Here is a 26535-nt window from a genome sequence, read left to right as displayed (position 1 = left end):
TTGCTTTGATGACCAGGCTGGCCTTGAACTCACAGAGATCTGCCTACCTCTGTCTCCCAAGCACTGGGGTTAAAGGATGTGCCATTATGCCCAGCTCCTGGATTTATTAAAAGAAGAAAGTGAGCTGAGCTCAGTGCCAGCATTCATGCCAGCTGGACATTCCTCCCTTCAGACACAATGGGGCAGCTGCCACAGCTTCCCTGCCCTAGTGGGCTGTACCTCGGAATACTTTCCTTTCTCCCTCCCTCCCTGCCTCCCTCCCTCCCTCCCTTCCTTCCTTAAGTTGCATTTATCAGATATTTTGCCCAACAATGAGCAAGGGGTCCAGGCAGCGTCCTGCCCTTCTGCCCTTTCCTGTGATTCCAGTAGTCCTGCTGGTAAGCTTTGCAGTATGTTTTCTTCTTTATTTTTCTCCTTCAAAAAGCCAACATTTCAGGGTTAGTGAGGTGACTCAGGGTAAGGGTGCTTCAGCCAAACTTCACAATCTGAGTTCAAATCCCAGGACCCACGTGATAGAAGGAGAGACCTGACTCCCATAAGTTGTCCTCTGACTTAAGCACACACACACACACACACACACACACACACACACACACACACACACATACACACACACGGTGGGGGGGAGACAGAGAGACAGAGACAGACAGAGAGACAGAGACAGACAGAGAGACAGAGAGTAATAAATAAATGTTTTTTAAATAAATTTTTGTTTGTTTTGAGAGAGGGTCTCACTATGTCGCCCTGGACCTCACTAGGCAGATCAGACTGGCCTCAAACTGATAGCTCCACCTGCCTCTGCCTCACAAATTCCAGAATTAAAGGTGCATATACCACCACCCCATCTCAATGTTTTTGTTTTGTTTTGTTTTTCTAGACTGGGTTTCTAGATAAAACAGCCCTAGCTGTCCTGGAACTCGCCTTGTAGACCAGGCTGGCCTCAACCTCATGGAGATCTGCCTGCTTCTGCCTCCCAAGTGCTGGGATCAAAGGCATGTGCCACCACCACCTGACTCAATTTTTTTTCAATGTGGTATTTGTGTACAATTGTTAATTTAACCACTTTTTTTTTTGAGACAGGTCTCTCTCTCTCTCTCTCTCTCTCTCTCTCTCTCTCTCTCTCTCTCTCTCTCTCTGAAGACCAGGCTGGCCTTGAACTCACAGAGATTAACTTACCTCTTCCTCTCAAGTGCTGCAATTAAAATGCATGTGTCTGCTATGCCCAGCTCAACCACTTTTTAATGTATTGTTTACTTATTTTTATTTTTGAGGCAAGGTCACACTATATAGCCCTGGTTGGAACTCACTATGTAGATCTGGCTAGCCTCAAACTCATATCAATCCTCTTGCCTCTGCCTCCTGAGTGCTGATATTACAGGCATGTAATATCTTCATTCCTTCTTGGAAGGCTATGACTTCTCCTTCACAAACTGCATTGGCTGCATCTCATGAGACACTGTCACCTGAGATCCTTCTCTGGGAGTGTTCCTCTCTGTGTTCCCATGACACACTGTGCACTAGCCTCTACCACTGTGAGGGTCTGTAGTGTACATTATATTAGTAACTTTGTGTTGTTCAAGCTCATTGAAAAGTTCCCCCATTTCAGACCCATGTTGTCTTAGAGTGTCCTCCAAGGTCTAGGGATGGGCTGCCCCCAACCAACTCTGTGACCTGTAGAGACATGAACAGCAAAATGACCCAAAAGTAAAGACTCTGAGCCCTTGAGAGTAGCTGGAAGTTGTCTGTGGTAGTTTGAATGTAATTGGTCCCCATAAGCTCCTAGAGAATGGCACTACTGGGAGGTGTGGTTTTGTTGGAGTAGGTGTGGCTTTGTTGGAGGAAATGTGTGTCTGTGGAGGCAGGCTTTGAGGTCTCATATATGCTCAAGCCACACCCAGTTTTGCAGACCACTTCCTGTTGCCTGTGGGTCAAGATGTAAGAACCCTCAGTTCCTTCTCCAGACCATGTCTGCTTGAATGCCACCATGTCCCACCATGATGATAATGTACTGAACCTCTGAGCTGTAAGCCACCCTTTGCAAGAGTTTTCCTTTATAAGAGTTGCCATGGTTTCTCTTCACAGCAATAGAAGCCCTGACTAAGACAGCAGCCATTCCCAACAGAGGTTACTGGTGTTTATCCCATGATGCACAAGCCCTGTGGTGGGCAGGAGAAGCTGGGAGTCCAGCCATGGACAGAAAGCTCCGTCCTGAACTCCAGCTGATGCCTCAACTTCCCCAGTCGCTTCCTACTGGACGATGTAAGAGTCTGATTTGATGACCTCCTCTCTCTGTTGCTATTTGTCCTTTTACTGGAGCCTCACCTGAGGGGCCAGCTACTGTGCTGGGACTCTCCATAGAGAACTCACCCGAGGGGCCAGCTACTGTGCTGGGACTCTCCATAGAGAACTCACCCGAGGGGCCAGCTACTGTGCTGGGACTCTCCATAGAGAACTCACCCGAGGGGCCAGCTACTGTGCTGGGACTCTCCATAGAGAACTCACCCGAGGGGCCAGCTACTGTGCTGGGACTCTCCATAGAGAACTCACCCGAGGGGCCAGCTACTGTGCTGGGACTCTCCATAGAGAACTCCAGCAGGCTGCCTTGATGGGACTTCCCCGGTCAGCAGTCAGCAGTGCCTGATTTGACATTTGCCCCAACTCCTCCTTCCCTCTCTCTCTTAAGAAACTCATTCCAAACAGAAACTATGACTACCACAGACCATTCTCCTAACACACCTGTCCATTATGAACAAATATGGTGCACGAACAAGGCCCACTCTGTTTCCAGAACTCTCTGCCCACTGTCTGTGACTCGCAGACCCAAGCCAGCTGTGGCCAGTGCTGTGCCGAGTCCTGGAGACACCTGGGCTGGGGCACTTGCTGACTCTTTGTTGGGTTGATGACTCCACCTGCTCATCTGTCAGTCAGCCCAGAGCACCACAGGAGGGAGGCTTAAGCCACAGGCTGGGGTTCCTCACGGGGCTGGCTTCTCCCAAGGCCTCTCTCCTGGGCTGGCAGACAGCATCTGACACAGGCTGTGTCCTAATGTCTCTTCTCTTTCTCTGGGGACACCAGTCTCTTGGGGTTAGGGACCATGTGACCTCAATTACCTTCATCATCTCATTCAAGATCCTGCCTCCAAATTCAGGTGCTGAGGCTATGAGAGATGAGGAGTCCAACACACAGATTTTGAGAAATACTATATGTCCAGTAACATGATTGTCCTCTTCCAACTTCAGATGTAATGGGAGTGGCTGCCTCACGCTGTTCCAGTGACTTCTCAGCCACGATGGACTGATCTGGAACCGTGAGCCAAGCCCATAAGTTGCTTTTGTCCTGGTATTTATCGCAGCGGCAATCAGGAGGCTGAGACACTCCAACATCATTCTGGATTATGAAATGCAAAACTCAAGGTTCCTGAGGGTGCCGCTTTCCATCTCTATTGTACTGTCTCCTTGCACAGGGAAGTCACGTAAAATCCCTGGAGTAGCTGCAGCCTTCTTGCAGCCATGAAGCCCTAAACCTGTGCTAAAGAGGGCGAAACAGAAGTCAGTCCAAGTCGCAGAACTGCCACACAGCAGCCTCGAGAACCAAGCACAGACATCTTGCTACACGGTCTGGCTCAAGGAGAGCACAGAGGAATACTGACTACCACCACTGACCTGGGGAGTCGCCTAAGGTTGGCAGACCCCCATCTCCTGCTGTCTTCTCACAGCGCTGGGTCTCACACACAGGTGATGCATGTATTCACATGTGTGCGAACTGTGAACTCTCCTATCCAGTGCTACCTGGGCTTCCCAGAGTCAGGGACTCGGAGTTTTACAAGCGACACAGTCCCATGAAAGCTGCATCACCAACCCCGTGGGTTCATTCTTGTGACAAACCAAGGTGGGAAACTGAGGATCCGATGGGTGAGGAGTTGTCAGGGCCAAGGACATCTGGGCTTGAACTCCATCTCATGAGGCCATTTGAAACACGTCCCTGAGGTCTGCTCTGGGAAAGTGGGGCAGCTCTCTGCCTGCATCCAGTGACTGGTTAGGACAGCAGAGGTGTCTGGCAGCGCTGGCCCTGGGGGTAACGGTCATGGTTGTCCCTGGGGCCTCCCGGCCACAATCCTGGTTCACCCCAGCCTCTTATAAAGATTAGCAGTAGAGAAAGACCAGACATTTCCTGGGGCATACCCTGCTGGGGGGAACCAGAAACTGGTGATAATGGCTGCTTTGACAGCCCACGTGGGCAGACACCCTCCTATGGGGACAGTCCTCACCTGTCTAAGCAGGTTCTGAACCGGTCTTTTCTTCTGCGTTCTGGTTTGACACAGTGCGTAGGACATCAGGATTGTATACCTGCCTGGCTGGTAAAAAGCTGCGGAGGTTAACCCATGCTAAAGGACTCATGGGAGCAGCAGTGGAAAGGGGGGGCGGGGTAAAGGTGTCCTACATGAAGGCGTCTGTGGCACTCAATGGACAGGTGGGTGGCCCACCCACAGGGGGATGATATGGTCACAGTACGAAAACCTCCTGGGTTGGTCTCCACTGGGCCTCTTCGCTTACTCTTCCTTGGGTTTGCCAGGATGAGGCCGGGCCAGCCTGTAGTCCATATAGGTCCCCAGACAGGACCACAGGATGAAGCGCACCAGGAGGATGACCACCAGGAGCACCATGAGCGGGTCAGGGCCAGCGGCATCCCCAAGCCAGGAGGCCATGCTGAGGAGGGAGGCCACCACACGGGGTGGAGCAGCGGCCACCTCTCTGGGGCCTGAGCTCAGTTCTGCCTGCCGGTGGCCCCTTCTGAGGGACAGACCCGTGCAGTCCCCAACCAGCCCTTCCCACCGCACAGGGCCTCCCTGCCTGTGAGGGGACAGTTGGGGCTACAGGCGGCCTCCTTGGTCAAGAGGCCCGTGCACCATTCATGGGGAGCTAAGCACTCCGTGCCCCGACAATGGCCGCATTGTCAGAGGCCCTGGCGGCGGGAGGCCTGCGGGAGCCCGCCTCCCGCGCTGTCCCCTCGGCCCCTGCCCGCCAGGCTGACGTAATCCCCAAACATCTCCGGCGGCGGCAGCTGCAGGGCGAAGCGGCCGCCTCCTCCGGGCCTTTCCGGCTGCCGCAGACAATCGGGCTCTTTCTCTCCCCAATTAGCTATCACTTCTGGAGGCCGGCGCGGTCCGAGGCTGGGCGGGCTGTGCAGCAGCAGCAGCAGCAGCAGCAGCAGCAGGCCCGCACCGAGCGGGGGCCACGAGACTTGCAGGGAGGCCCGGCCCAGCAGGGAGGGCGGCAGGGAGACTGTGCAATTGAAAAGAGGAGAGAGGCACAGAGAGGGGGAACAGTCGGCTGGAGCCCAGAGGTGACCCCAGACATGGCTCAATTAGCACACAGGCTGTGCGCAGAGTCCCCAAGGCCGCTCCAGCCTGTGGCAGCATGGGGGTGGTCAACACAGACCGCCCTAAAAAGGATCTGGAACCTGGAAGGGGGGGAGTAATCTCCCCCCTCCAGAGCAGCCACTGGGGGTGGGCCCAACACCACCTCCTCCAGCCCCACAGAAGTTTATGAGAAGGAACCGCTACAGGGCCCCCCAGCCGCCCACACAAGGCTGCCGGCTGATGAGCCTGGGATGAGCCTGGGACTCACTGAGTGATGATGGAGAAGATGCTTGCTCCCTTAGACCTCAGGCTCCTTGCTGGGAAATGAGGTCAAAGGCCCCTGATCTGAAAGACAAAGAGAGTGTATTTAAATGGACTCAGCACCCCAGAACACACTCCCTGGAGACACACCTCCAGAATTTTCCAGAAAAACAGCACCTGCCCGGTTATGTCTGTCTGCCATACACATGTGCTCATACATACATGTGTGCGCCACACACACACACACACACACACACACACACACACACACCACACATAAGGACCCTGTCCCCTGCCATGGTCCACTCGGGCCCCTCACAGCCAAGGTCTCCTTGGGTGAGACAGCAGGCTTGCCATCTCCTACCCCTAATACCAGCCTGGTGTCCCACGAAGCAGGGCCTCACCTGCAGCCAGGGGCATTGTGGCAGGAATGAGGGTGAGAGTACCCGGCCACAGGGTACTGGACTTCCAACCCAAGTTGTCTCACCAGGAACCAGCCCAACAGGCCCGGAGAGATGCAAGGGGACTCGTCCACACAGAGAGCTTCTGTGGCCCATCACTTGTCACCTCTCACTGAACCCTCCTCTCTGGCAATATGAGTATTCACCCTGTACGAGCCCTTCTAGAAGGTTCCAAATAATGACAAACACAAAGGATGGGCAGACAGCGCACCTTAAGGGCGGGAAGTGCAGAATGAGGACGGTGCCGATTGGTGGGTTCCATCACACTAACCCCAAGTGTGCCAGATGCACGTCTGTTCCCTGTGGCCACACTCCACCTCTCACCCGGCAGCTGGTGCATCCCTGGACTGACCGAGGTTATCTTCTGCTCTGCAGTTCATGGGGTGTCTTGCCAGGCCACCCAGCCAGCATTCTCAGGACAATACTCTTGGAACAAGTTCTGGGTTTATTTTTCTCACTCCAAATGTAAATGGGGACCTAGAAATTCAGAGTCAGGCCCAAGCAGAAATCAGACCAAGCATGTGCTTGTCAAGGGGTTCCGGAATGTCCTGGAAGGTCCTGCTCACTTGCTAAAGAAACCCAAGTGAACGTGGGGGAGGGTCTCCAGATGGACACCACCATGCCTCTTGGGAAGAGAAGAAGCCAAGGTCTAGCCTCAGCCAGCGATTCACTCACCTGACAGGCCACATCTCCAGGTGAGGCTGGCTTTCTTGGAAGCCGGAGCTGTCTGCCCTGAGCGTGGCCACCAGCTCGGGCCCACCAGACTGGTGGAGCCAAGGTGGCCTTGAACAAAACTCTGTGTTTGTCAAGCATGCCATCAGATAGGCAAAGTCAATATTGTCCCAGGTCACATGGCACCTAGGGGAGACTCTGGGGTCAAGGAGGCCTGACCTTCCCTGCTCATATGCCTCTGGAAGTCAGCAAGCACAAGGTCTGAGTGTCCTTCGAGTGAGGAAGTGTGTGGCCCTCCTCCCCTGGACACACCAAGCTGCTCCTGAGAGAGGAGGTCTGTGGGGTGCTGGGCCTGAGGATGCAGGAGGCACAGGAAAAACCAAGAAATCGATGGAGACAGCTCAGACACAGCTCCTCTGCCTGGAGGACACCAGGGTGCTCCCACTGTGATGAAAGGGACTCTGGGTCACCTACAACTGTCAGCAGTGATGTACATGGTCTGTGCTATTCCTGGTCCTTCAAGGGCCTCCCCAGCCTCATTACCAGAGCTGAGGAGCTGTCCCCTGGGCAGACATCTACCAAACCTTGACCATACAGTGGAAGAGCCCTGGGTCCCCCGGACTAACTAAAGGGTACACAGTCATTAGGACAGCCCCAAATTCAGAAAACGGGCCTGTGCCCAAAGTCAACCCTTTTTATGGCTCTCCCACCCCCACGTGCTGTAGGACACAGCCCAAGGCAACACGGCAAACCCAGAGGCACCAATAGTGTCTGCTGTGACACTCAGAGCTCAGCCATGGAGGCTCTTGTCCCTTGTCACAGAGGTCAGATTAGGAGACTCTGGTTCCAAGTCTTGAAGGATCCAGGGTGCCTTCCTACACCTGTGTTCAAGCATTGAAATGACAAGGGACAGGACTTTGTCCACGGTTCCCTGGTGTTTACCAGGTGAAAACCCGGGCTGTCGGGGCAGGGCTGGGGTGAAAAGCTGGGGGGTGGGAGCTCCGGCTCTTTCCAGCAGAAGCCTGGTCCCCACTGGGGGCCTGTTGTCCCTACCAGTGACAGTGCTGGGAAGGAGCCCAGGGACCCGCTCAAGTGTCTGCTCAGAGCCCTCAGCAAGCAGATCTGTGTCCACACGTCACTTCTTCACTCCTGGCAGCAAGCGATGCCGGTGGGACGCGCTTCTCAGGGTACACCCACCCAGACATCATTAAGGTCCCACTGGACTGTCCGGGCTTGACCTCGTGACTGGGGGCATAGTCCATACCTGCTTCTGATTGGTTTATATTGCTTTGGGGGGTCATGTGAGTGGGTGCATGTGTGCATGTGCATGTGTGCGTGCGTGCGTGTGTGTGTGTGTGTGTGTGTGTGTGTGTGTGTGTGTACACCTCGGGTATCATTCCTCAGACACCAGTCACTTTTTCTCTCTCTCTCTCTCTTTTCTTTTTCTCTTGAGACAAGATCTTTCACTGACCTGGAGCTCATGTAGGCTGGGCTGGCCAGTGAGCATGATGATCTGCCTGCCTCCACCTCCCCAGAGCTGGGGTCACAAGAGCATGTCACCATAGAGGTTCTAGGGATGGAACTCGGGTCCTCACACTTGTGTGGCCAGCTCTTTACTAACGGACTGAACTCTCCCCAGCCTAGCACTACTTTTCCCTTTCCTCCGGCACTCACGACCTCTGAACTCTCGCATGGATCTATATCAGGTCTCTCACAGGTCCCCTGGGGCCATATGGGCGGGGGGGTCTCCAGGGCAAGTTAAAGGAAGCTTTAACATTTCATTAGACCAGATTCTGCCAAAACTGTGTAGCCTCCAGCTACGACCAGGGCAAAGAGTAAGACTTCTCAGCCTTAGTAACAATTGTTACTTTTATTTCTTCTTCTTCTTCTTCTTCTTCTTCTTCTTCTTCTTCTTCTTCTTCTTCTTCTTCTTCTTCTCCTCCTCCTCCTCCTCCTCCTCCTCCTCCTCCTCCTCCTCCTCCTTCTCTGTCTTCGCCTTCATCTTCATCTTCATCTTTTTTGATTTTTTTGGAGACAGGGTTTCTCTGTGTAGCCCTGGCTAGCCCGAAACTCACTCTGTGAACCAGGCTGGCCTCGAACTCACAGAGATCCTCCTGCCTCTGCCTCCCAAGTGCTGGGATTAAAGGTGTGTGCCACAATGCCTGACACTTTTATTTCTTCTTAACATTTATTTTTATACTATATTCATGGGTGTTTTCCCTGCATTATGTCTGTGCATCGTGTGTGGACAGTGCCCACAGAGGCCAGAAGAGGGTGTTGGATCTCCTGAAACTGGAGTTACAGACAGTTGTGAGTCACCATGTAGGTGCTAGGAATTGAACCTGGGTCCTCTGCAAGAGCAGAAAAAGCTCTTAATGGCTGAGCCATCTTCCCAGCCCCCAACTGTTTCTTTTACCTTGTCACAAAAATCAGACACTCATGTTGACAGAGAATGAGAGAACAAGAATGAGAGAGAGAGAGAGAGAGAGAGACAGAGAGAGAGACAGAGACAGAGACAGAGACAGAGAGAGCAAAAGAACACGTACCTTGCAGAAGTATGTGGATGACAAAAGAATAAATTGTCAGCTACTTCTGCCAAGATGGAGCCCCAAACAGTAAGGAACCCTCAGAATCAATGGAAACCTTGGGGGAGACTCTCGAAGAAAGTCTGTGGTCAGCTCACTTCTTCCCTGAGAATCTCACCCTTCAAACTCCAGCCACAATAGGGCCTGGTAGTACATGTGTATGCCTATAAAACAAGGACTAAGGAGGTAGAGGCAGGTCGTAAGTTCAAGGTCAACGTGAGCTACAGTAGCAAACAGGACCAAAGGATATGGCTGAGTGGCTAAGGCACTTGCCTCACGAGCAGGAGGTACAGTGTAGGGTGGGTGTGGCAGTCTGCATGCAATTCCAACTTGGAAGGCAAACCACTAGCCCTGCTATTTGCTAAGTTCAGTTTGACTGAAAGACCTGCCTCATTGAGTAGATAGAAGAGAGACAGAAGACGATCCTCGACATGAACTTTACACACACACACACACACACACACACACACACACACACACACACACACACACAAATGGAGGCAGGGACAGGCATGGTAGCAGCACACGTCTATAAAGTCAGCAGTTCAAGACCAGCCTAGGCTACCTAGTAAATTGGCAGCCTGGGCTACATGAGACCCTGCCTTGCAAAAAGAAAAAGAAAAGGAAAAAAACCCAGCCCCTGAAATCAACAGAACGTGCTTTTCAAAGAGGATTGCCCCTCAATGCTGGAGACCTCCAGACAGGCGAAAATAAATCTTTCTTCCTGAACCACAAAGGCAGATTAACACCGCCGCCGCCGCCGCGCCGCTGGCGGGGACAAGTGGGGAGGTGGAGGGCTGGGTCAGTGAGGGGCTTGTGTCCCAAGGAGGGGCAGCCCTCTGAAAAGGCCGCTGCAGGCAGAGCCTGAGGAGGCCGTCTTGCAGCCAGTGAAAGCCAGTGTGTAAGTCTGCCTGGTGATCAAACAGCCTGCAGGCCGCTGTCAGCCCAGAATGAAATTCCAAATAAATTAGCCATGTCCCAGAAGCCAGCACAACACCAGATTAGGGCGTGCAAAGGAGCGTAATTTATTCAGCCTCTCTTGTCAGAATTCCTAGCAGCCTCCCTTGGTATTTCTTGTCTCAACTGACAGTCCCGGGGTGGGAAGGGACAGTGAACTAACTCCACGTGGAACTCTACACCAAAGGTGCTAATGGATCAATTGCACCTAAGTGTAGATGAAGTCACATTTTTTTAGGGACATTTCTGCAGAGAGTGGACACCATCCCTAAGGGGAGGCAAGCTGTCGGAAAGTCTAGGGACACGTGTGGTTCTCTCATGCCTTAGGATCTGGGCAGTAGGAACCCGGAGGAGTGCCAACCACTCTTAAGGGTTAGGAGGAGCACCCCCCACCAGGTCTGCTGGAGGTGGCAGGTTTGGGGTGGTCACCTGCCTGCACCTTGAGAGGCAGTAAGGAAGTGAGAAGGGGCCTAGTGGCCCCAGGCAAGTGCTAGCAGTCCAGGGCTGGGACTCATTAACGCGTTCAGACCTCAAACAATACCTGTTTTTATCAATGAACCCAGACCAGCTTTCACATGCAGACAGAAAAGCTTTCCGAGAGGCAGAGTGGCTTGCTTGTGCGCCTTTGAAGGCTCAGGGCCTCCTTGGTCCCCTCCCTCTCCCTCCTCCTCCTCCTCCTCTTCCTCCTTTGAAGGCTCCAGGTCTCATCTCACTCTTTCAGCTCCTGCTTCCCCCACACACTCTTCCCTCCCTCTTGTCTGCTTCCTCCTCCTCAACTATTATGGTATGTACCTGCTTTACCCAAAGGCCTTCCGTGAGGGTGAAGGAAGCATCCCCAGAGAGGTGGTAGAGGAGGGGGAATCATGATTGCTCTGCAAAAGACAAAATCAAGAAGCCAAAAAGAGACTGGCCACCATTGAGATGAACCATCAGGTCGCCGTTGCTGAAAGACCTCGGATATAAGGGTTTCTAGAAACATTGAAATGAGGAGAGAGAGCTCGAGAGTGACTCCTGTCACACCCCAGCAGCATCCTCACCTCAGCTACCCTCAGGGACTTCGGGTGTCTGCATTGCCAGGGGTGACATGCTCACTTAGTAGAGTCAGGGGTCACTCTGACTCTGTCCTGGAAGATGAACTAGGAACCACACCAGGAAGCTGCTCTTGCCTCTCCCTGAAGCTACGCCGCCTCTGAGATGCAGTCTCTGTGCCTCAGCACTGGCTGACCCCAAAGCCACTCAGTCTGTTTCTGCCTAAGGCTAAGGCCAAGAGCACTTCCTGCCATCCTGACAGCCTGAGCCCAGTGCCTGGGTCAGATCAGAAAGGCCAGTACCCTTTGGACGGTCTCCTGCTCAGGTGCCAGGCCTGGCTCATCAGCTGAGGGCTGGGGCTTCAATGGGTCTGCAGGGGCCAAGAAAGAGGGTCAGTAGAGGATACAGGCTGTCCCACCCCAGCCTACGTTCACACACACACTTGTAGACACACCTGCATTCACACACATGTACACTTGTGCACACACAGGCACACATCTGCACGTACATGCAGAAAGTGCAGACTTCACATGTTCATATGACTTAGCTAACCTGACTGACACACATCCCACTGGAGGTCAATCCAGAAGGCTCAGAATGGCCACTGCTTTCAGAATAAACATGCTAGTCCCACGTGCTTGCCTGTACTGAGGATAAGCCTGAGTACACAGCCTCCGAGACAGCACCCTTACAATGCCATGTGTCAAGGCTAGGGAGATGGTTCAGGGGATAAAACGCTTGCTGTACAAAAACAAGGACCTGAAGTCCATCCCCAGCACCTGTGTGAAAGCCGGGTGCAGTGGTGTGTAACTGCGACCCCAGGGCTGGGCAGGTAGAGACAGGAGGATTCCCGGGGTCCCCTGGCCAAACCAGTCTAGTTGAAACAGTGAGCTCCAGGCCAGTGAGAGATCCTGTCCCCCAAAACAAGGTGGAGCTGGGTGTGGTGATGCACATCTTTAATCGCAGCACTTGGGGAGGCAGAGGCAGGGGGAATCTCTGTGAGTTCAAAGCCAGCCTGAACCTCGGAGTGAATTTCAGGACAGCCAGCGCTACACACAGTGAGACCCTGTCTCAAACAAAACAAACAAACAAAATATTTTAAAAAATAATAATAAGGTGAATAAGGATTGAAGATGACATCCAAGTTAACCTCTGGCCACCCCATGCACACACACAGCACGCATGCACGCGAATGTGCACATGTGTACACACACAGGTACATACATGAACACACACACATACACACACATGCACACACGCACACATATGCCTTATGTCACATTCTCAGTTCCCAGACCTCACAGTCAGAGGTAGGAGAATGGCGGGGAAGTTCCCCGGAGCCTCTGAGGTCTGCACCTGCTGCATCCCCAGAGCTAGTGGGGGGAGCTGGAGGTGTCCTCAGCACTGGGCTGGTAGGACAGGGTCCCTGCCACCAGGTTTCTCTTTAGATGTGATGGATGAGTACCAAAGAAGCAGAGACTCGGAGGCCAGAGTAGAGCAGGCAGTGAGACACGAGGGAGAGCTCTCCCCCCACCGAGTCCCTTGTGTGACAGTCACCACCCTGCTCTCTGCCAGCCTCTCCCAGAATGGGCTCTGACAGCTGAAGCCTCCAGAGCTACCCAAAAGCCAAGACCTTCCAGTTCCCATCCCCTCCTCTCCCCCAGGACAGAAGTCTGTACCCAGGCTAGTTCCTGGTCACTGTGATTGGCCAGCCATACCAGGCCCTGCCCCCAATGGGCCACCCTCTTCTTAACAAGCCACCTGGTAAGATGGTCTTTATACTTTGTTTTGAAATAGGGTCTAATGTAGCCCAGGCTAGCTTCAAACTCTTCACATAGCTAAAGATGTCTTTGAACTCCTGACCCTCCCAACTCTACTTTCTGAATACTGGAATTACAGGCGTGTACCACCATTCCAGTTTATACAGTGGTGGGATTGGAACCCCAGGTCTTTGTGCATGCCAGGCAAGTACTCTACAAACTGAGTTCTTTCTTGAGCCCACAGTGGGGTGATTTCAGTTGAGCAGGTTCCCAACTCTCCGGGCCAGCACCAACCGTATCTCACTATCCCCTGCTCTGGATCCATCCAATCAGGGGCACTACACAGAGCACAAAACACCACATCCAAGTGGCAGGAGACACGTGCCTGACTCTGCCAGGTGGGGGACTCCAGTTCATTTACTTGTCCTATAGCTATTTACTGAACAGGTACTGTGTACCACCCACCACACACAGGAATTCTTAAGCTTCCCAAGTCCCCCAGGAGGTACAACACATGCACCCAGTACCTTGAGGCACCTCATCACGTCAGATATTGTCACTGGCCAAATGATCTTCATTCTCTGAGCCCTCCCCCCTCCCCCCACACATACCCATGCTCTTCTGGGAACATGAGAGAGGCAACAGAAAATGTGATGAACCCTTGACAGGAAGAACACACGCAGAGAGGAGGGTCAGGGAGCCCTCTGAAATTGTCATGTGCCCACAAGAGCCCGGCAGACACAGGAGGATCAGTGTGTGGGTGCTAGCCAGGGCACACACTCTGGGGTCAAGGGGTCACAGAGACCTCAGAGTCATAGTTGGAGTCCCATTCTGTCCCATTGAGCTATTCAGCCTTGCCAATGCCCTCTAGGGACACAGTCTACAAACTCGAAAGCCCACAGCACTGGTAGTACAGGTATCCCGGGGGAGCACGGAGGCCACGGAAGTCTCATCTAGAAACCCCAGCTTCCAAAGAATGGGCAGAATTCAATGGTTGGGGTCACTGTCCAGTTCTGGGAGCAGGGAGAAGTATCACTTGTCCCAGAGAGGCCCGAGGGCCACCATATACATTGCCATAGGCAGCTGGGCAGCCTCGGCCATAAGCTGCACTAAAGCCCTTCTGCCTGAAGCTGCTTGCATCGGGCATTTTGTGACAACGATGACAAAATGTGACCAATCCCAGAATGGAAATCACAACCAAGTCCACACAGACCTGGCATGAGCATCCACGGTGGCTTACTCATAGCAGCTGCTCATCTGGATACAACTTGGCTGTCGGTTCTGCAGGAGATAAGAAATCAAGTTCCGGTCTACTCCTATTCTGGCAGCCTGGAACAGGCACAAGGCTCATGTGATATTGAGCAACCGGCAAGCCACAGGCACACAGGCTGCAGGCATGGACAGTAAACACTTGGTGGAAGGTGACAGGAGCCAAGCGCAAGGCTACCTCTGCAGGGGACATTGATAGAATGTTCTAGAGCAGGTAAAGCCACAGGGACAGAACACAGCCTCTGCTGCGGGCAGAGCCTGGTAGCAAAGGGGCAGAGTCCCCAGGGAGCCCTGTAACCCAGTGTCACCCAGCCAGGCTTCCACCCTGGCCCATTTCAGTATCTACCCCCAAGCCCCTAAGGCTGTCCCCAGGGACACTGCACCCTTCACCTGTGTTCAGGAGGAAGGGATAAATTGGGGGCTTTGCTCACAGAGGGGCTTGGAGGGACCAGAGAGTTCTTACTGACCTGTTCTCAAGAAGATCTGAGGATCAAACCTTTAATCCCAATACTCGGGAGGCAGAGGCAGGCAGATCTCTGTAAGTTTGAGGCCAGCCTGGTCTCCAAAGCGAGTTCCAGGAAAGGCGCAAAGCTACACAGAGAAATCCTGTCTTGAAAAACAAAATAAAAAGAAGAAGAAGAAGGAGGAGGAGGAGGAGGAGGAGGAGGAGGAGGAGGAGGAGGAGGAGGAGGAGGAGGAGGAGGAGGAGAAGAAGAAGAAGAAGAAGAAGAAGAAGAAGAAGAAGAAGAAGAAGAAGAAGAAGAAGAAGAAGAAGAAGATCTGAGGATCTATGCCCTGCCTCCTCTGGCCCAAGGTCACCAAGAAACCCTAAAACTGCCCACAAAGTCAAACATCTCTCTCAAAAAGCTCTCTGGGCCTACTGGTGAGGAAAAAGGCTAGGGTCCCTCATCTCTCTGTGGGGAAAATGAGTCAGGGAGAGCCAGAAGAGCTGTCTGCGGTCTGAAGGGGTCCTGACGCCAAGTGGGGACACTACTCCACAGCTGGAGAAGCTTAAGCATTTGCAAGAGGGACTGCATGTGACATTGGGAGGCACATGGAGTGCCCCCACTCCTTTGGACAGGCTGAAGGACCCTCATACTCCAGCCTGATTCTGCCTGACAGATCGCATATAAAGAAAAACAAGAACTCAGAGCTTTCTGGGAATGTGGCCTGTCTTGGGGATCACAGGCTCCACCTAGAGGCAGGAATGTGGGGCCCCACTAGGGAGGAAAGTGGCTCTCCCCGGCTACACACCCACCCACCAGCCTCCCTGCCTCTGGGCCTGTTCCCTCCTCCTAAAGGGAGCATCACCATCATGTCTGTCTCCAGTCTCTGCCGATGACTGAAGGTGGACAGCACATAGGAGGACATCAGCCCGGGTGCCTTCCCAGGCAGCGTTTGCATGTTTCCCCGGGAACATGTGTCAGCCCCTTCCTTGGTGGCCCTGGGGTAGCAGGACAGGTGATCTACGCTGAGACTCTGTGACCTGTAGAGAGGTTCCGGCCCGGGAACCTTTCCAGCTACCCACCTCCACACAGAACACCCTGCTGCTTGCTGGGTTCTCACGGTGTCTTGTCAGACGACCAGCAGGGAAAGAACTTCTGGGTAACCGAAGCAAGAACAGCCTCCTGGGGTTCTGCTCAGGGTGACTGCCATGCTGAGCAGACCCTGAGGACAAAAACCAACAGGGCGGACCTTGAGCTGGAGGGAATCCTGGAGATGGCAGCCACCCAGACCCACCCCACTGGTGCAGGGAGGACTCTTGAGACACCGAGAGAAAACTGCAGAAGTCAGGAGCACCCTCCTCGGCAGCGTCCCTGCTCCCCTGCTGTAAGCCTGGTGCTGTGATGCACAGAGAACAGTCAGTGATGCTAAGGGTGACAGACATGTGGAGACAGAGACGAGGAACTCTAAACCCCGACCATTCCCTCCCCCTGCAAAGCCCCGCTCTGAGATACATTCTAGGGGACATAGGAACAAGGGGCATTTTCTTCCCAAATCATCATAGCACCCTCTAGAGCAGAAACAAGGGTTGGCATAGCTAACAGATCCAGTGAAAGAGGCTGGCAAAAAGGTCTTGACCCTTCAAGGTCACTTGGTCAGGAAACAGCAGAGCAGGAACCGGAACCAAGAATGTTTCATTTTGCACCATAGCCCAGGCTAGCCCAGAACTCACTCTGTCTCCCAGGCCAGCCTTAAACTCAAGGTATTCCTCCTGCTTCACCCTCCCAAGGGCTGGTAATATAGGCATGAGCGTCCATAGCCAATCAGAACTGAGATTCTGACCCAGGCTCACCTCTTCGCCACACCCTCACACCAGCGTGGTGCTGAGATCCCTTGAGTGAGGAGAACCCTTCTCACACCAGTGCCCAACATGGGGCTGACCGAGTGGGAGTGAGTCTCATCTACCTCCTAGAAGCAACATGCTTTTAATCCCAGTACTTCTGAGGCAGAGGCACACATATCTTTGAATTAGAGGCCAGCCTGGTCTACATAGCAAGTTTCAGGACAGCCAGGACCACACAGTGAGACCCTGTCAAAAAAAAACAAAAAGCTGGTGGTTGTAAACAGAAGCGGAGCTTTTTGTCCTAACCATCCAGTTCCAAATAAACACACAGAAGCTTATGTTAATTACAAATGCTTGGCCAATGGCTCAGGCTTATTACTAACTAGCTCTTACATTTAAATTAACCCATTTCTATTAATCTATGTATTGCCATGTGGCCGTGGCTTTACCAGTCCTCTGGCATCTTGCTTCTTGGGCATCTGGCTCACGTCTCCCTCAACTCTGCCCTTCTCCATCCCAGTCCTTAGTTTGATTGTACCGCCTAACCTTATCCTGTCTTGCCATAGGGCAAAACAGCTTTATAACCAACCAATGAAAGAAATACATACTCACAGAGTACAGAAGGATCATCCCACAGCAGGCGGTGGTGGCACATGCCTTTAATCCCAGCACTCGGGAGCAGAGGCAGGTGGATCTCTGAGTTCAAGGCCAACCTGGTTTACAGAGCAAGGTCCAGGACAGCCAGGGCTACACAGAGAAACCTTGTCTTGAAAAACAGAACAAAACAAACAAACAACAAAAGAACATTATTGATTATCATAACCATCTTAGAAGGGGGCCAGGCTCCCCTTCCACATCGGCTGGTTGCCCATGTGGCTTGCACTGTGTGGCCACAAGTCCAAGTTCAAGATGTGGGTAGGGCTGCTCTCCCCAGAAGACCCTTGAGTCTGTCCTTCCTGCCTCTTCCAGGGTCTGGGAGCTCCAGGGCTTCCTGGTTTGTGGTCACATCACTATGACATCACAGGACTTCCATGGCTTTGTGTCTCTTCCTGTGCCATTCTTCTAAGGGACTGAGCCAGTGGATCATAGCCCACCCTACTGCATGGTGGTCTCATGAATTACATCAGCCAAGACCCTTTTCCAAGTTATGGAGTTTTGGGGTAGACATGAATTTTTGCAGGGACATCACCAAATCTTGCATAAACATTTGAACTGGTCTGCAAACTAGCAATCTTGAATTAGTATATATTAGTTATATATAATAACCTTCATTATGACGTTTTCACATATGTTTATATTTTGACCATGTTCACGCCAGGCACCTTGTATCTCCCTTCCTGCTTACACTATTCCCCTTCCTCTTCCCAATTAGTTCCCTTCTATTCTTGTTTCTCTCTCTCTCTCTCTCTCTCTCTCTCTCTCTCTCTCTCTCTCTCTCTCTCTCTGTGTGTGTGTGTGTGTGTGTGTGTGTGTGTGTGTGTGTGTGTGTGTGTGTGTGTGAGACCCAGTGAGTCCATTAATGTTTTTTACAGAAATAATGGGTTCTTTAAGGAAGCCTGGATTACCTACTGGAAGCCACAATACTGAAGAAAATGTTCCTCACCCCTATCAACATCCTCAGGGAGGGGTGCAGCCTCATGACACCCCCACTTTTGAGACATGACTATGAATTACTGATCCTCCTGCCTCCACCTCCCCAGTGCTGGGATGACAGGTATGCACCATCATGCCTGGTCTATGCAGGTCTGGGGACAGAACTCCAGGGTTTTGTTCAAGCAGGGCAAGCACGCTACTAACCAAGCTACATATTTTAAAATCTTGTGATAAAAAAAAAAGAAAGCATTATCATGTGCTTCTAAAATATCTTGGGCCCAAGTGCTGTGTGCCACCCCAATTGTGCAACTGGCACTGTCGCCTGGCACCCAGCAGGTACTGACCCCACCCTCTGTGCCCAAGGCCACCATCCTCAAGCCCAGGGGGGCCGGCAGCTGTGCTTCTGTGGTCTGGATTGTTTACCTCTCCCTGGCCCCTGAACCCAGTAGGTAATACTCTTGGCTGTAATCTGTCCCGTCCCAGGGCACCTTCCCACAGGCCGCCCTGCACAAACAGCCCGGCTCCAGCCGCCACCCGCCTGACTCCAGAATCCCAACATGAAGGCGGAGGTTTGGCTGTGGACACCCCTGTCATTTTTCACATAGCAATCCAGTTAGCAGGCACCTTGGCACCTGGGCCCAGTTCCACCACCACTTGGCAGGGCCGCAGGACTGCTGGCAGTGATGGATGCTGCCCCTCGGCACACCCCACCCACCCTGCTGCCGGCAGCCAGCCTTTGTTGTGCCAACCTCAGGACCACAGGCAGCCAGCCCCCAGCAGCTGCCAGGCCCAAGGGCCAAGACCCAAAGTGAGCTCTTCCTAGCAGCCCAATGGCCAGGACAGGCCCTGGCCTCTGAGAAACTACACAACCCTCTGTCTCCCCTGCTCCGCTCCAGGGCCTTAACCTGGGCAGTTCAGTGTGGATCTCCCACACACCCAGCATCACCTTCCCTCAGCCCCATGGCAAAGAAGAGTCACTTCAAGACCAGAGACAGAGCTAGGGGTATGGTTTAGTAGAAACAGTGGTTGCCTAGCATGCACAGAGTCTGGGATCTGATCCCCCAGGAACTAATAAAACCAGGTGTGGTGGCCCAGGCCTGGAATCCCAGCACTGGGTTAGGTGGAGAAAGGAGGATCAGAAGTTCAAGATCATTCTCAGATACATGTCAGGTTCTAGGCCAGCCTGGGCCACATACAAATAAGAAAAAGAAAGAGGAGGAACAGAAGGGCTGGAGAGATGACTCATTGGTTAAAGGTGCATATTGCAATTCTGGAGGACCCAAGTTCTGTTCCCAGCACCCACAGCAAGCAGTTCACAACAACCTGTAGCTCCAGCACTGAGGATCTGACACCCTCTTCTGGCCACTAAAGACACTCTTACATGCAAGTGTGCATGTTCTCACACAGACACACATAAATTAAATCTTAAAAATAAATAAAATTGCCGGGTGGTGGTGGCACACACCTTTAATCCCAGCACTCAGGAGGCAGAGGCAGGCAGATCTCTGTGAGTTCAAGGCCAGCCTGGTCTACAGATAGTGTTCTAGGAAAACCAATACACAAAGAAATCTTGTCTCAAGAAATAAATATACAAACAAATAAAATACATTTTGTTTTGTTTTAATTAAGTTTAAAAATTGAAGTTGTTCTTTTTGTTTTATTCTTTGGTCTTTTGAGACAGGGTTTCTCTGTGTAGTCCTGGCTGTCCTAGAACTCACTCTGTAGACCAGGCTGGCCTCGGACTCAGAAATCTGCCTGCCTCTGCCTCCCAAGTGCTGAGGTTAAAGGCGTGCGCCGCCACCGCCCGGCCTGAAACTGTTAAATACAGCTTCACCACCAAGATCGGATGTTCAACAGGAAGAGTCTTGTGTGTAATCGAACACCCAATGAAGACGAACTGAGATGCACAACTCGGGGTTTGAATAGTGGTCACATGCAGACATGGTTAGAATCCATTTGATCTGGTGCCTCTGATCTCTTTAAGGTGCTGACTCAAAATGTCAGCATCCTCTTAAGTAGTTTGCCTTAAAGGTTTCTTTTTTAAAATTTATTTGTTTATTTATTTATTTTTGAGGCAAGGTCTGGCTGATCCGGAACTCGCTGTGTAGACCAGGCTGGCCTCAAACTCACAGAGATCCATCTGCCTCTGCTTCCTGAGTTCTGGGATTAAAGGTGTGCGCCTCCAACACTGGCTTTTTTTTTTTTTAATTATATACATATGTGTGTCTATGTGAATTTCTGCACATGTGTGCTCTGGTCCTCTGCAAGAGTGACCATGCAATACGTTCTCTTAACCACTGAGGCATCTCTACAGCCCCTGTCATGTCTATATGGTGTTTCTATGAGGTAGAATTGCTGAAGAGACCCTTGGAGCAGGCAACCTAAAAGCCCAGGCCGCTCTATCCAGGCCAGGGCCCTCTGCTGCCTGTGCTGGTTTTTCCCTGTGCAGGACTCCTGCAAAGGTCAAAGGCCACACTAAGATGATCCCACCGAGCGACAGCAAGGCTCTCCCTGGACACTGAACCAGGGCCAGTGTCTGCCAGCTGGGCTGACTGCCCCACGCCCTGCAAGGCAGATAGCACTGATCACTGATCCCTCAGTCCTGCTGAGAGATGAAGTAACCTGCCTTGGGAAAACAGCATCTACACCTCCCTTCCTCTGCAAAAGATGAGGCCCTCCAGAGGACACCCTCTTACTGCAGCACTTCCGGATCTTCCCTGATGTTTCCAGATGCGTCTTGGTTCCTAAGACCCACAGCAAATCCAAATCCCTGGAAAGAGGAGAGAGCCCAGGTCTGTCACCCTGGAGGAGTGGAGGGGCCTGCGGGAAAGAAAGGAGCGGCAGGAGCAGGCTCAAGGTCCCAGCCCACGTGCTCCAGCAGAGGATTAAAGTACCTCCCGTACACCAAGCGGTGTTTGTCATTAGGGAGCCTCAGTGGGTGAGTACTTAGCCCTGCACACTCAGAGGGCCTGGGTACCAGACGCTGCTCTCACAGCTAAGGGAGAGGCCAGCAGAATGTAGAGTCACACACAAGAACCTGGGCTAGAGTTGGATACAGAGGGTTGGCTTGGGGTGACCTTGAGGATTTTAGGAAGCCTTGGGGGGGGGGGAGATCGAGTGACCCCTGCGGTACAAAACTAGGCTCTGCCACACAGCCAAGCTTCATCTACCCAGAAGAGCCTCCATGGAGATGGGGCTGTGTGGACATTCCTGGGCAGATGGCTGTCACTTGTGTTTGGACCCTGCAACTGATATTTCCACAACCACAGGTGTCCACCGTCTCTCGCACAGAGCCAATCTCACTTGTCTAAGGTCCATGAACAGAGACGACCCAGGTGTGCCGGCTCCCCCTGCCTCATCATCCTCTGTGGTAAGATGACTGGCAATTGGTCCTAGAAAACCCCCAACACGGACACAGACACAGACACAGACACACACACACACACACACACACACACACACACACACACACCCTTGCTGAGGTCCCAGGCAGGAACAGGCTGTGGCCACCACCAAGAGGCACCAAGGACAGAGTGAGGGACACTTCTAGGGAAGTGAAATTCTTTCTCCAGGGACAGTGCACAGTCCTGCAGTCTGCCCTCACAGAGAGCCCTGCTGCAGGGTGGGGGCTCTGGAATGTTCTCTGAACGCATAGCAGAGTCGTGAGTCAGACACCATGGGGAGGAGGCCCGCAGCAGGGCTGCAGGCAGGAGGTGGAGCCCTCCCTCCAAGCAGAACCCTGGTAAACAGCAGGCTGTCCCGTGGCTAGCAGCCTCTTCCACTGCCCACCTGGGCCACATCTGGGGTGAGGAGCACACAGGCCAGGAGGGGGCAGTGCTGGCCTAGGCCAGTTGGGGACTTGAAGTTGGGGCTCCCAACTCCTCACACAGTGCTCTCTCTGGACTCCTCGCACAGTGCTCTCTCTCTGGACTCCTCACACAGTGCTCTCTCTCTGGACTCCTCACACAGTGCTCTCTCTCTGGACTCCTCACACAGTGCTCTCTCTGGACTCCTCACACAGTGCTCTCTCTGGACTCCTCACATAGTGCTCTCTCTGGACTCCTCATATAGTGCTCTCTCTGGACTCCTCACACAGTGCTCTCTCTGGACTTGTCACACAGTGCTCTCACAGCCAAGCACCACCCAGGCACTGCTATTCCTTGAGTAAACTGACCTTTGTAGATTTAAATAGGGCTCCAGCAGCACCACTGGGTGCTGGATCCTGTTTCTCAGGACACCTCCTGTCTCCAGTATGTGAAATGATACCCCAAACTCCTACTGTGTGCTGGGCCTTGGGCAGGGGTTCCCACACATTGATTCAGGGACAGCGGCCTGGCTACACTGATTGTGGAAGCAGCATAGGGAGTCCAGCTAGCTGTGAGGGTTTGCCCTTGAGGTTTCAACCCTCGTCCATGCTGACCCAGCCAACAACCTCAGGCACACCTCAGTGACACACCCCAGGCCCCACAGAATGACGGTCAGATGAAGTTGTAGGGCCTTGAGCTGGCCCACAGAACTCGGGGGACAAGGAGAAGACCACAGATGCTGTTCTCCTGGAGGATGCTGTAGGGGACACATGGCTGCCACTCTGCACCCAGAAGGCTGCAGTCTGAGCCCCTCCTGGATGCACTGGGTAAGCCCTTCACCTCCCTAAGCCTGTGTCTTCATCTGTATAGTTGTGGTGGGAGCCTACCAAGGACTGTTATTTTTTAATGGTCTCTGTAAGGACTGGTTCAGTTGGTAGAGTGACTTGCCTAGGAAGCACAGGGCCCTGAATTCCATCCCCAGCACCATGCATCTAATCCCAGCTCTGGGGAAGCAGAGGCAGGAGGATCATCATGAATTATAAGCTGGCCTGGTCTGTATGGTAAGGCCCGAGGCCCCGAAACTAAATTAAATTAAACAAAGCCAGGCATGGGGGTGCATATCTGTCGTGTCAGAATTTGGAAAGTAGAGGCAGGAAGATTGGCATAAAACTGAGGCCAGCCTGATCCACAAAGCAAATTCCAGGCCAGCCTGAGAATCATAAAAATAAATAAATAAATAGATAGATAGATAGATAGATAGATAGATAGATAAATAAATAACTAGTAGGAAAAAAGGGAAGAAAGAAAAAAAAAGCGAGAGCAAGAGAAAGAGATGGGAGCCTGGGAGTCAGGGTCTCATAGTATTGCAGTGACATACCCCTAGGCCTGCCTCTCAGAGGCTCTGCCCACCCCTGAAGCACCTCTCTGGAGACCAAGCCTTTAATAAATGGGCCGCTGAGGACAATCAAGACACAAACTTCAGGAAAGGGCTTGGGCATCCGGAGACTAGAACACAGCCACTTCCACCCACTCCGGGGCTAGTGGCCGAGGATACAGTGACCCTGTGGAGCTCTGAGGAAGCAGGCAGGTGGTCTTGCCCTCCCCAGGATCACCCCTTCAGCTGCCTCCTTGCCAGGACAATGTAATTCTGGTCTCTCAAGTGTCTCCTCTAAGGAGCCTTCTCTCTCACCTACCTTCAGCCCTGCAGCCTCAGGTCCACATGCGCCATCACTCTGAGGATGCTACCAAGTACCCTGTGCATCTTGGTCCTCTCCAAGAAAGAAGGAGGCCCTGTTGGCCTCATGAGGAGGATGAATCACTCATTTTGGGGGGATGCTGCTCCAAAGCTGGGAGGGCCATCCCTTGGGAAGCCAGTTGGTCCTGATATGGCAGAGGAAATAGCTGGACAGATGAGGGCTGTCTGTCTGGCTCCATGGTGGGGACCAGATATTCACCCATGCCTGACCTCCCTGAGGAATGGCCCCACAGCTTTGAGTCAATGGCTTCATCTACCCAGGCCTCAGTTTCCCCACCAGCTCAGTAGTAGAAATAACAGGACTTTCTGCCCACCCAGAGTACGCCAAGGATCCAGATATGAGTGTAAGTAATGGAGACAGAGATGCCCACATGTAGCCACACAAGGGTCTGCTCCCCTAGGGCAGGCCTCAGCTACAGCCCTGAGAGTCCCCACAGTGACTCTAAGCTGACAGATGAGGATACTGAGACAAAGGAAGGTAAGTGATCTGTCCATCACCCACAGTCCCCAAGAGGTTGAAGTGCAAGTGGAAGTCTTGCTCCTGAAGACACAGTCAGGCCACTGGAGACCCAGCTGGCCTTGAGTGGGTACTTGTCCACTTCTGTGCTGGACATGGGGGGCGGGTGTCACTGGCCAGGGGCTGAAGGATGGTTGGTGACCAGAGAGTAAGGGAAGAATAAAAGGCATACGCAGTCTGAGACTTTAGTACCCCAAGACCTCCTCAGTGAGACCCACTCCCTAGGAAATCTCAACAGCTCGGCTCAGCTGGCCATGACCCAGGGGAGCTCCAACAAGTGTCCTTCAAAATGCTTACACTTAAGTCCTGACCCCCAGTGCCTCCAAAAATGATCGGATGCAGAGAAAATCAAATTTAATTTTGAGCCAAGGGTAGTGACATGTCTGTCATCCCAGTGCTTGGGAGACAGAGGTGAGGGAGATGGTCATGAGTTTGAGGCCAGCCTGGGCTACAAAGTGAGACCCTGTCTGAGAAATAAAGATCAGAGTGGATCCTTAATCTGACTGGAGGGTCCTTTATAAAAACACAGATGCACAGAAGACAGCCATGTGAGGAGGACAGTTGCCATCTGTGACCCAAGGAGAGACCTCGGGAGCTGGGCCAGTGACGCTTCTGCCTTGAACCTCCAGTCTCTGGCATGTGGAACAATCTGTGCATCTATCAAAGCCACCGACTAGCTGGGCGGCGGTGGCGCACGCCTTTAATCCCAGCACTTGGGAGGCAGAGCCAGGTGGATCTCTGTGAGTTCGAGGCCAGCCTGGTCTACAGAGCAAGATCCAGGACAGGCACCGAAACTACACAGAGAAACCCTGTCTCAAAAAACAAAAAACCAAACCAAACCAAAACAAAAGCCACCAACTATGGGGCTCTGTTACAGCAGCCACTGGAAAAGATCTCAGGACAATGAGGGAAAGTCCTTCTTCATCAGAGCTGGCACCAGAGGGGGCCCTGCCCAGCACCTCCAGCAGCCCCCAGGAACACAACACCCAGCTGGGGCCCAGGCTTCTGCAACAGGCAAACCCCAAGACAGCAAGGCAGCCTCCCAGCCCACGGGACCTGGCCACACCGGCCAGGGCTCCTCATCCCATCCTCCCACTCTACACGCCAGGGACCTCGTGGGCAGGAGCACATGGCCAGCTGGCCTGCGCCTTCTTCAGTGGAGGGGCTTGAGCACTTCAGCTGGACTCTGAGCTGCCCTCCCGGCCACCACGCAGGGTGACCTGTGCCCCAGACCTGTTTTGACTAAGCCCTGTGGACTGCAGCAATCGGCAGGATGTGGGAAAAGGAAGAGCCAAGGCCAGAGCCTTATCACCCCTCCAAAAACGTGCTGAGAAGATGCTGAGTCTGGGGTCCTCCACAGCTCTGCACGGTGCTACACAGTCCTCTGAAGGTGGAATGTCCAGGTCCTCACAGCAGCCCCAGAAGCTGAGGTCAACCGTAACATGCAGATCGGGAAACAGGCTCAGAAGGCTGGAGGCTCACCATCAAACTCCCATGGATAAGGTGTTGTGATGGAAGATACATACCCACCCCACCCCATACTTTCTCCTGGGAACCTACCGACCCCAGAGTAAAACTCAGCTCCTGCCAGAGGAGCTATCACTCCCTAAGCCCTGCTTGGGCTGGGCTACACCCCCAAGGTATGGGGAGGGGGTAGATTCTTCTGATTGCCAGTTCTGGTCCCAAAACAGGGGCCAAAGGACAGAACATGGTCACCAGCATGACTGTAAGTACTCAGAGTTGGGGAAGGGTTCAGGAAGTGAATGAACAGGTTCCACGGCACTCAAAGCCCACATCTGAGTCTTGGGGCTCAGGCCCTTCCCTGTAGACTCAAATCTTACCTCCACTAGGTCCTTTGACCTTGTCCAAGTTGCTAAGACCTTTGGCTTCTGCAGCCATTAACTAGAGCTGCTGAGGTTCCCACACTGGGCTGGCTGCAACCCTTCTCAGTGGCTTCTCAGGCCACTGTTCCCCAAATTTGACCCAGAGCTCTACCCTCAAAAGTACCCCGAGGTTGTCTGGCCCAAGACATCCATGATGAGCCCTTCCAGGCCCTTTGAAGTATAATATATGTATGCTTCATGCTCATCTCTGCCACCCAAGGGGTACTGAGAGACCACCTAAGTCTTCCTGACCTGTAGACAAGAGGTTTTGCTAAACGCATTAGTCAAGGTGAGCTGAGTGTGTGTGTGTGTGTGTGTGTGTGTGTGTGTGTGTGTATTT

The 26535-nt window shown here is 52.8% G+C and overlaps 1 protein-coding gene across 1 annotated transcript; it reads right to left on the bottom strand.

The window, feature by feature from the left end:
• Positions 1-4276: 4276 nt before the first annotated feature.
• Positions 4277-4755, bottom strand: Smim38 (small integral membrane protein 38). Its single transcript, XM_052761299.1, has one exon. It carries the CDS (start codon positions 4703-4705, stop codon positions 4550-4552), a length of 156 nt encoding a protein of 51 aa, XP_052617259.1. The 5' UTR covers positions 4706-4755; the 3' UTR covers positions 4277-4549.
• Between the last annotated feature and the right edge of the window lie 21780 nt (positions 4756-26535).

Source organism: Peromyscus californicus, unplaced genomic scaffold, assembly GCF_007827085.1.
Source record: "Peromyscus californicus insignis strain IS unplaced genomic scaffold, ASM782708v3 Scaffold_4__1_contigs__length_199733344, whole genome shotgun sequence".
Classification (NCBI taxonomy): domain Eukaryota; kingdom Metazoa; phylum Chordata; class Mammalia; order Rodentia; family Cricetidae; genus Peromyscus; species Peromyscus californicus.
The sequence above is the reverse complement of the archived record's forward strand: the minus strand, read 5'-3'. Positions and strand labels throughout refer to the sequence as shown.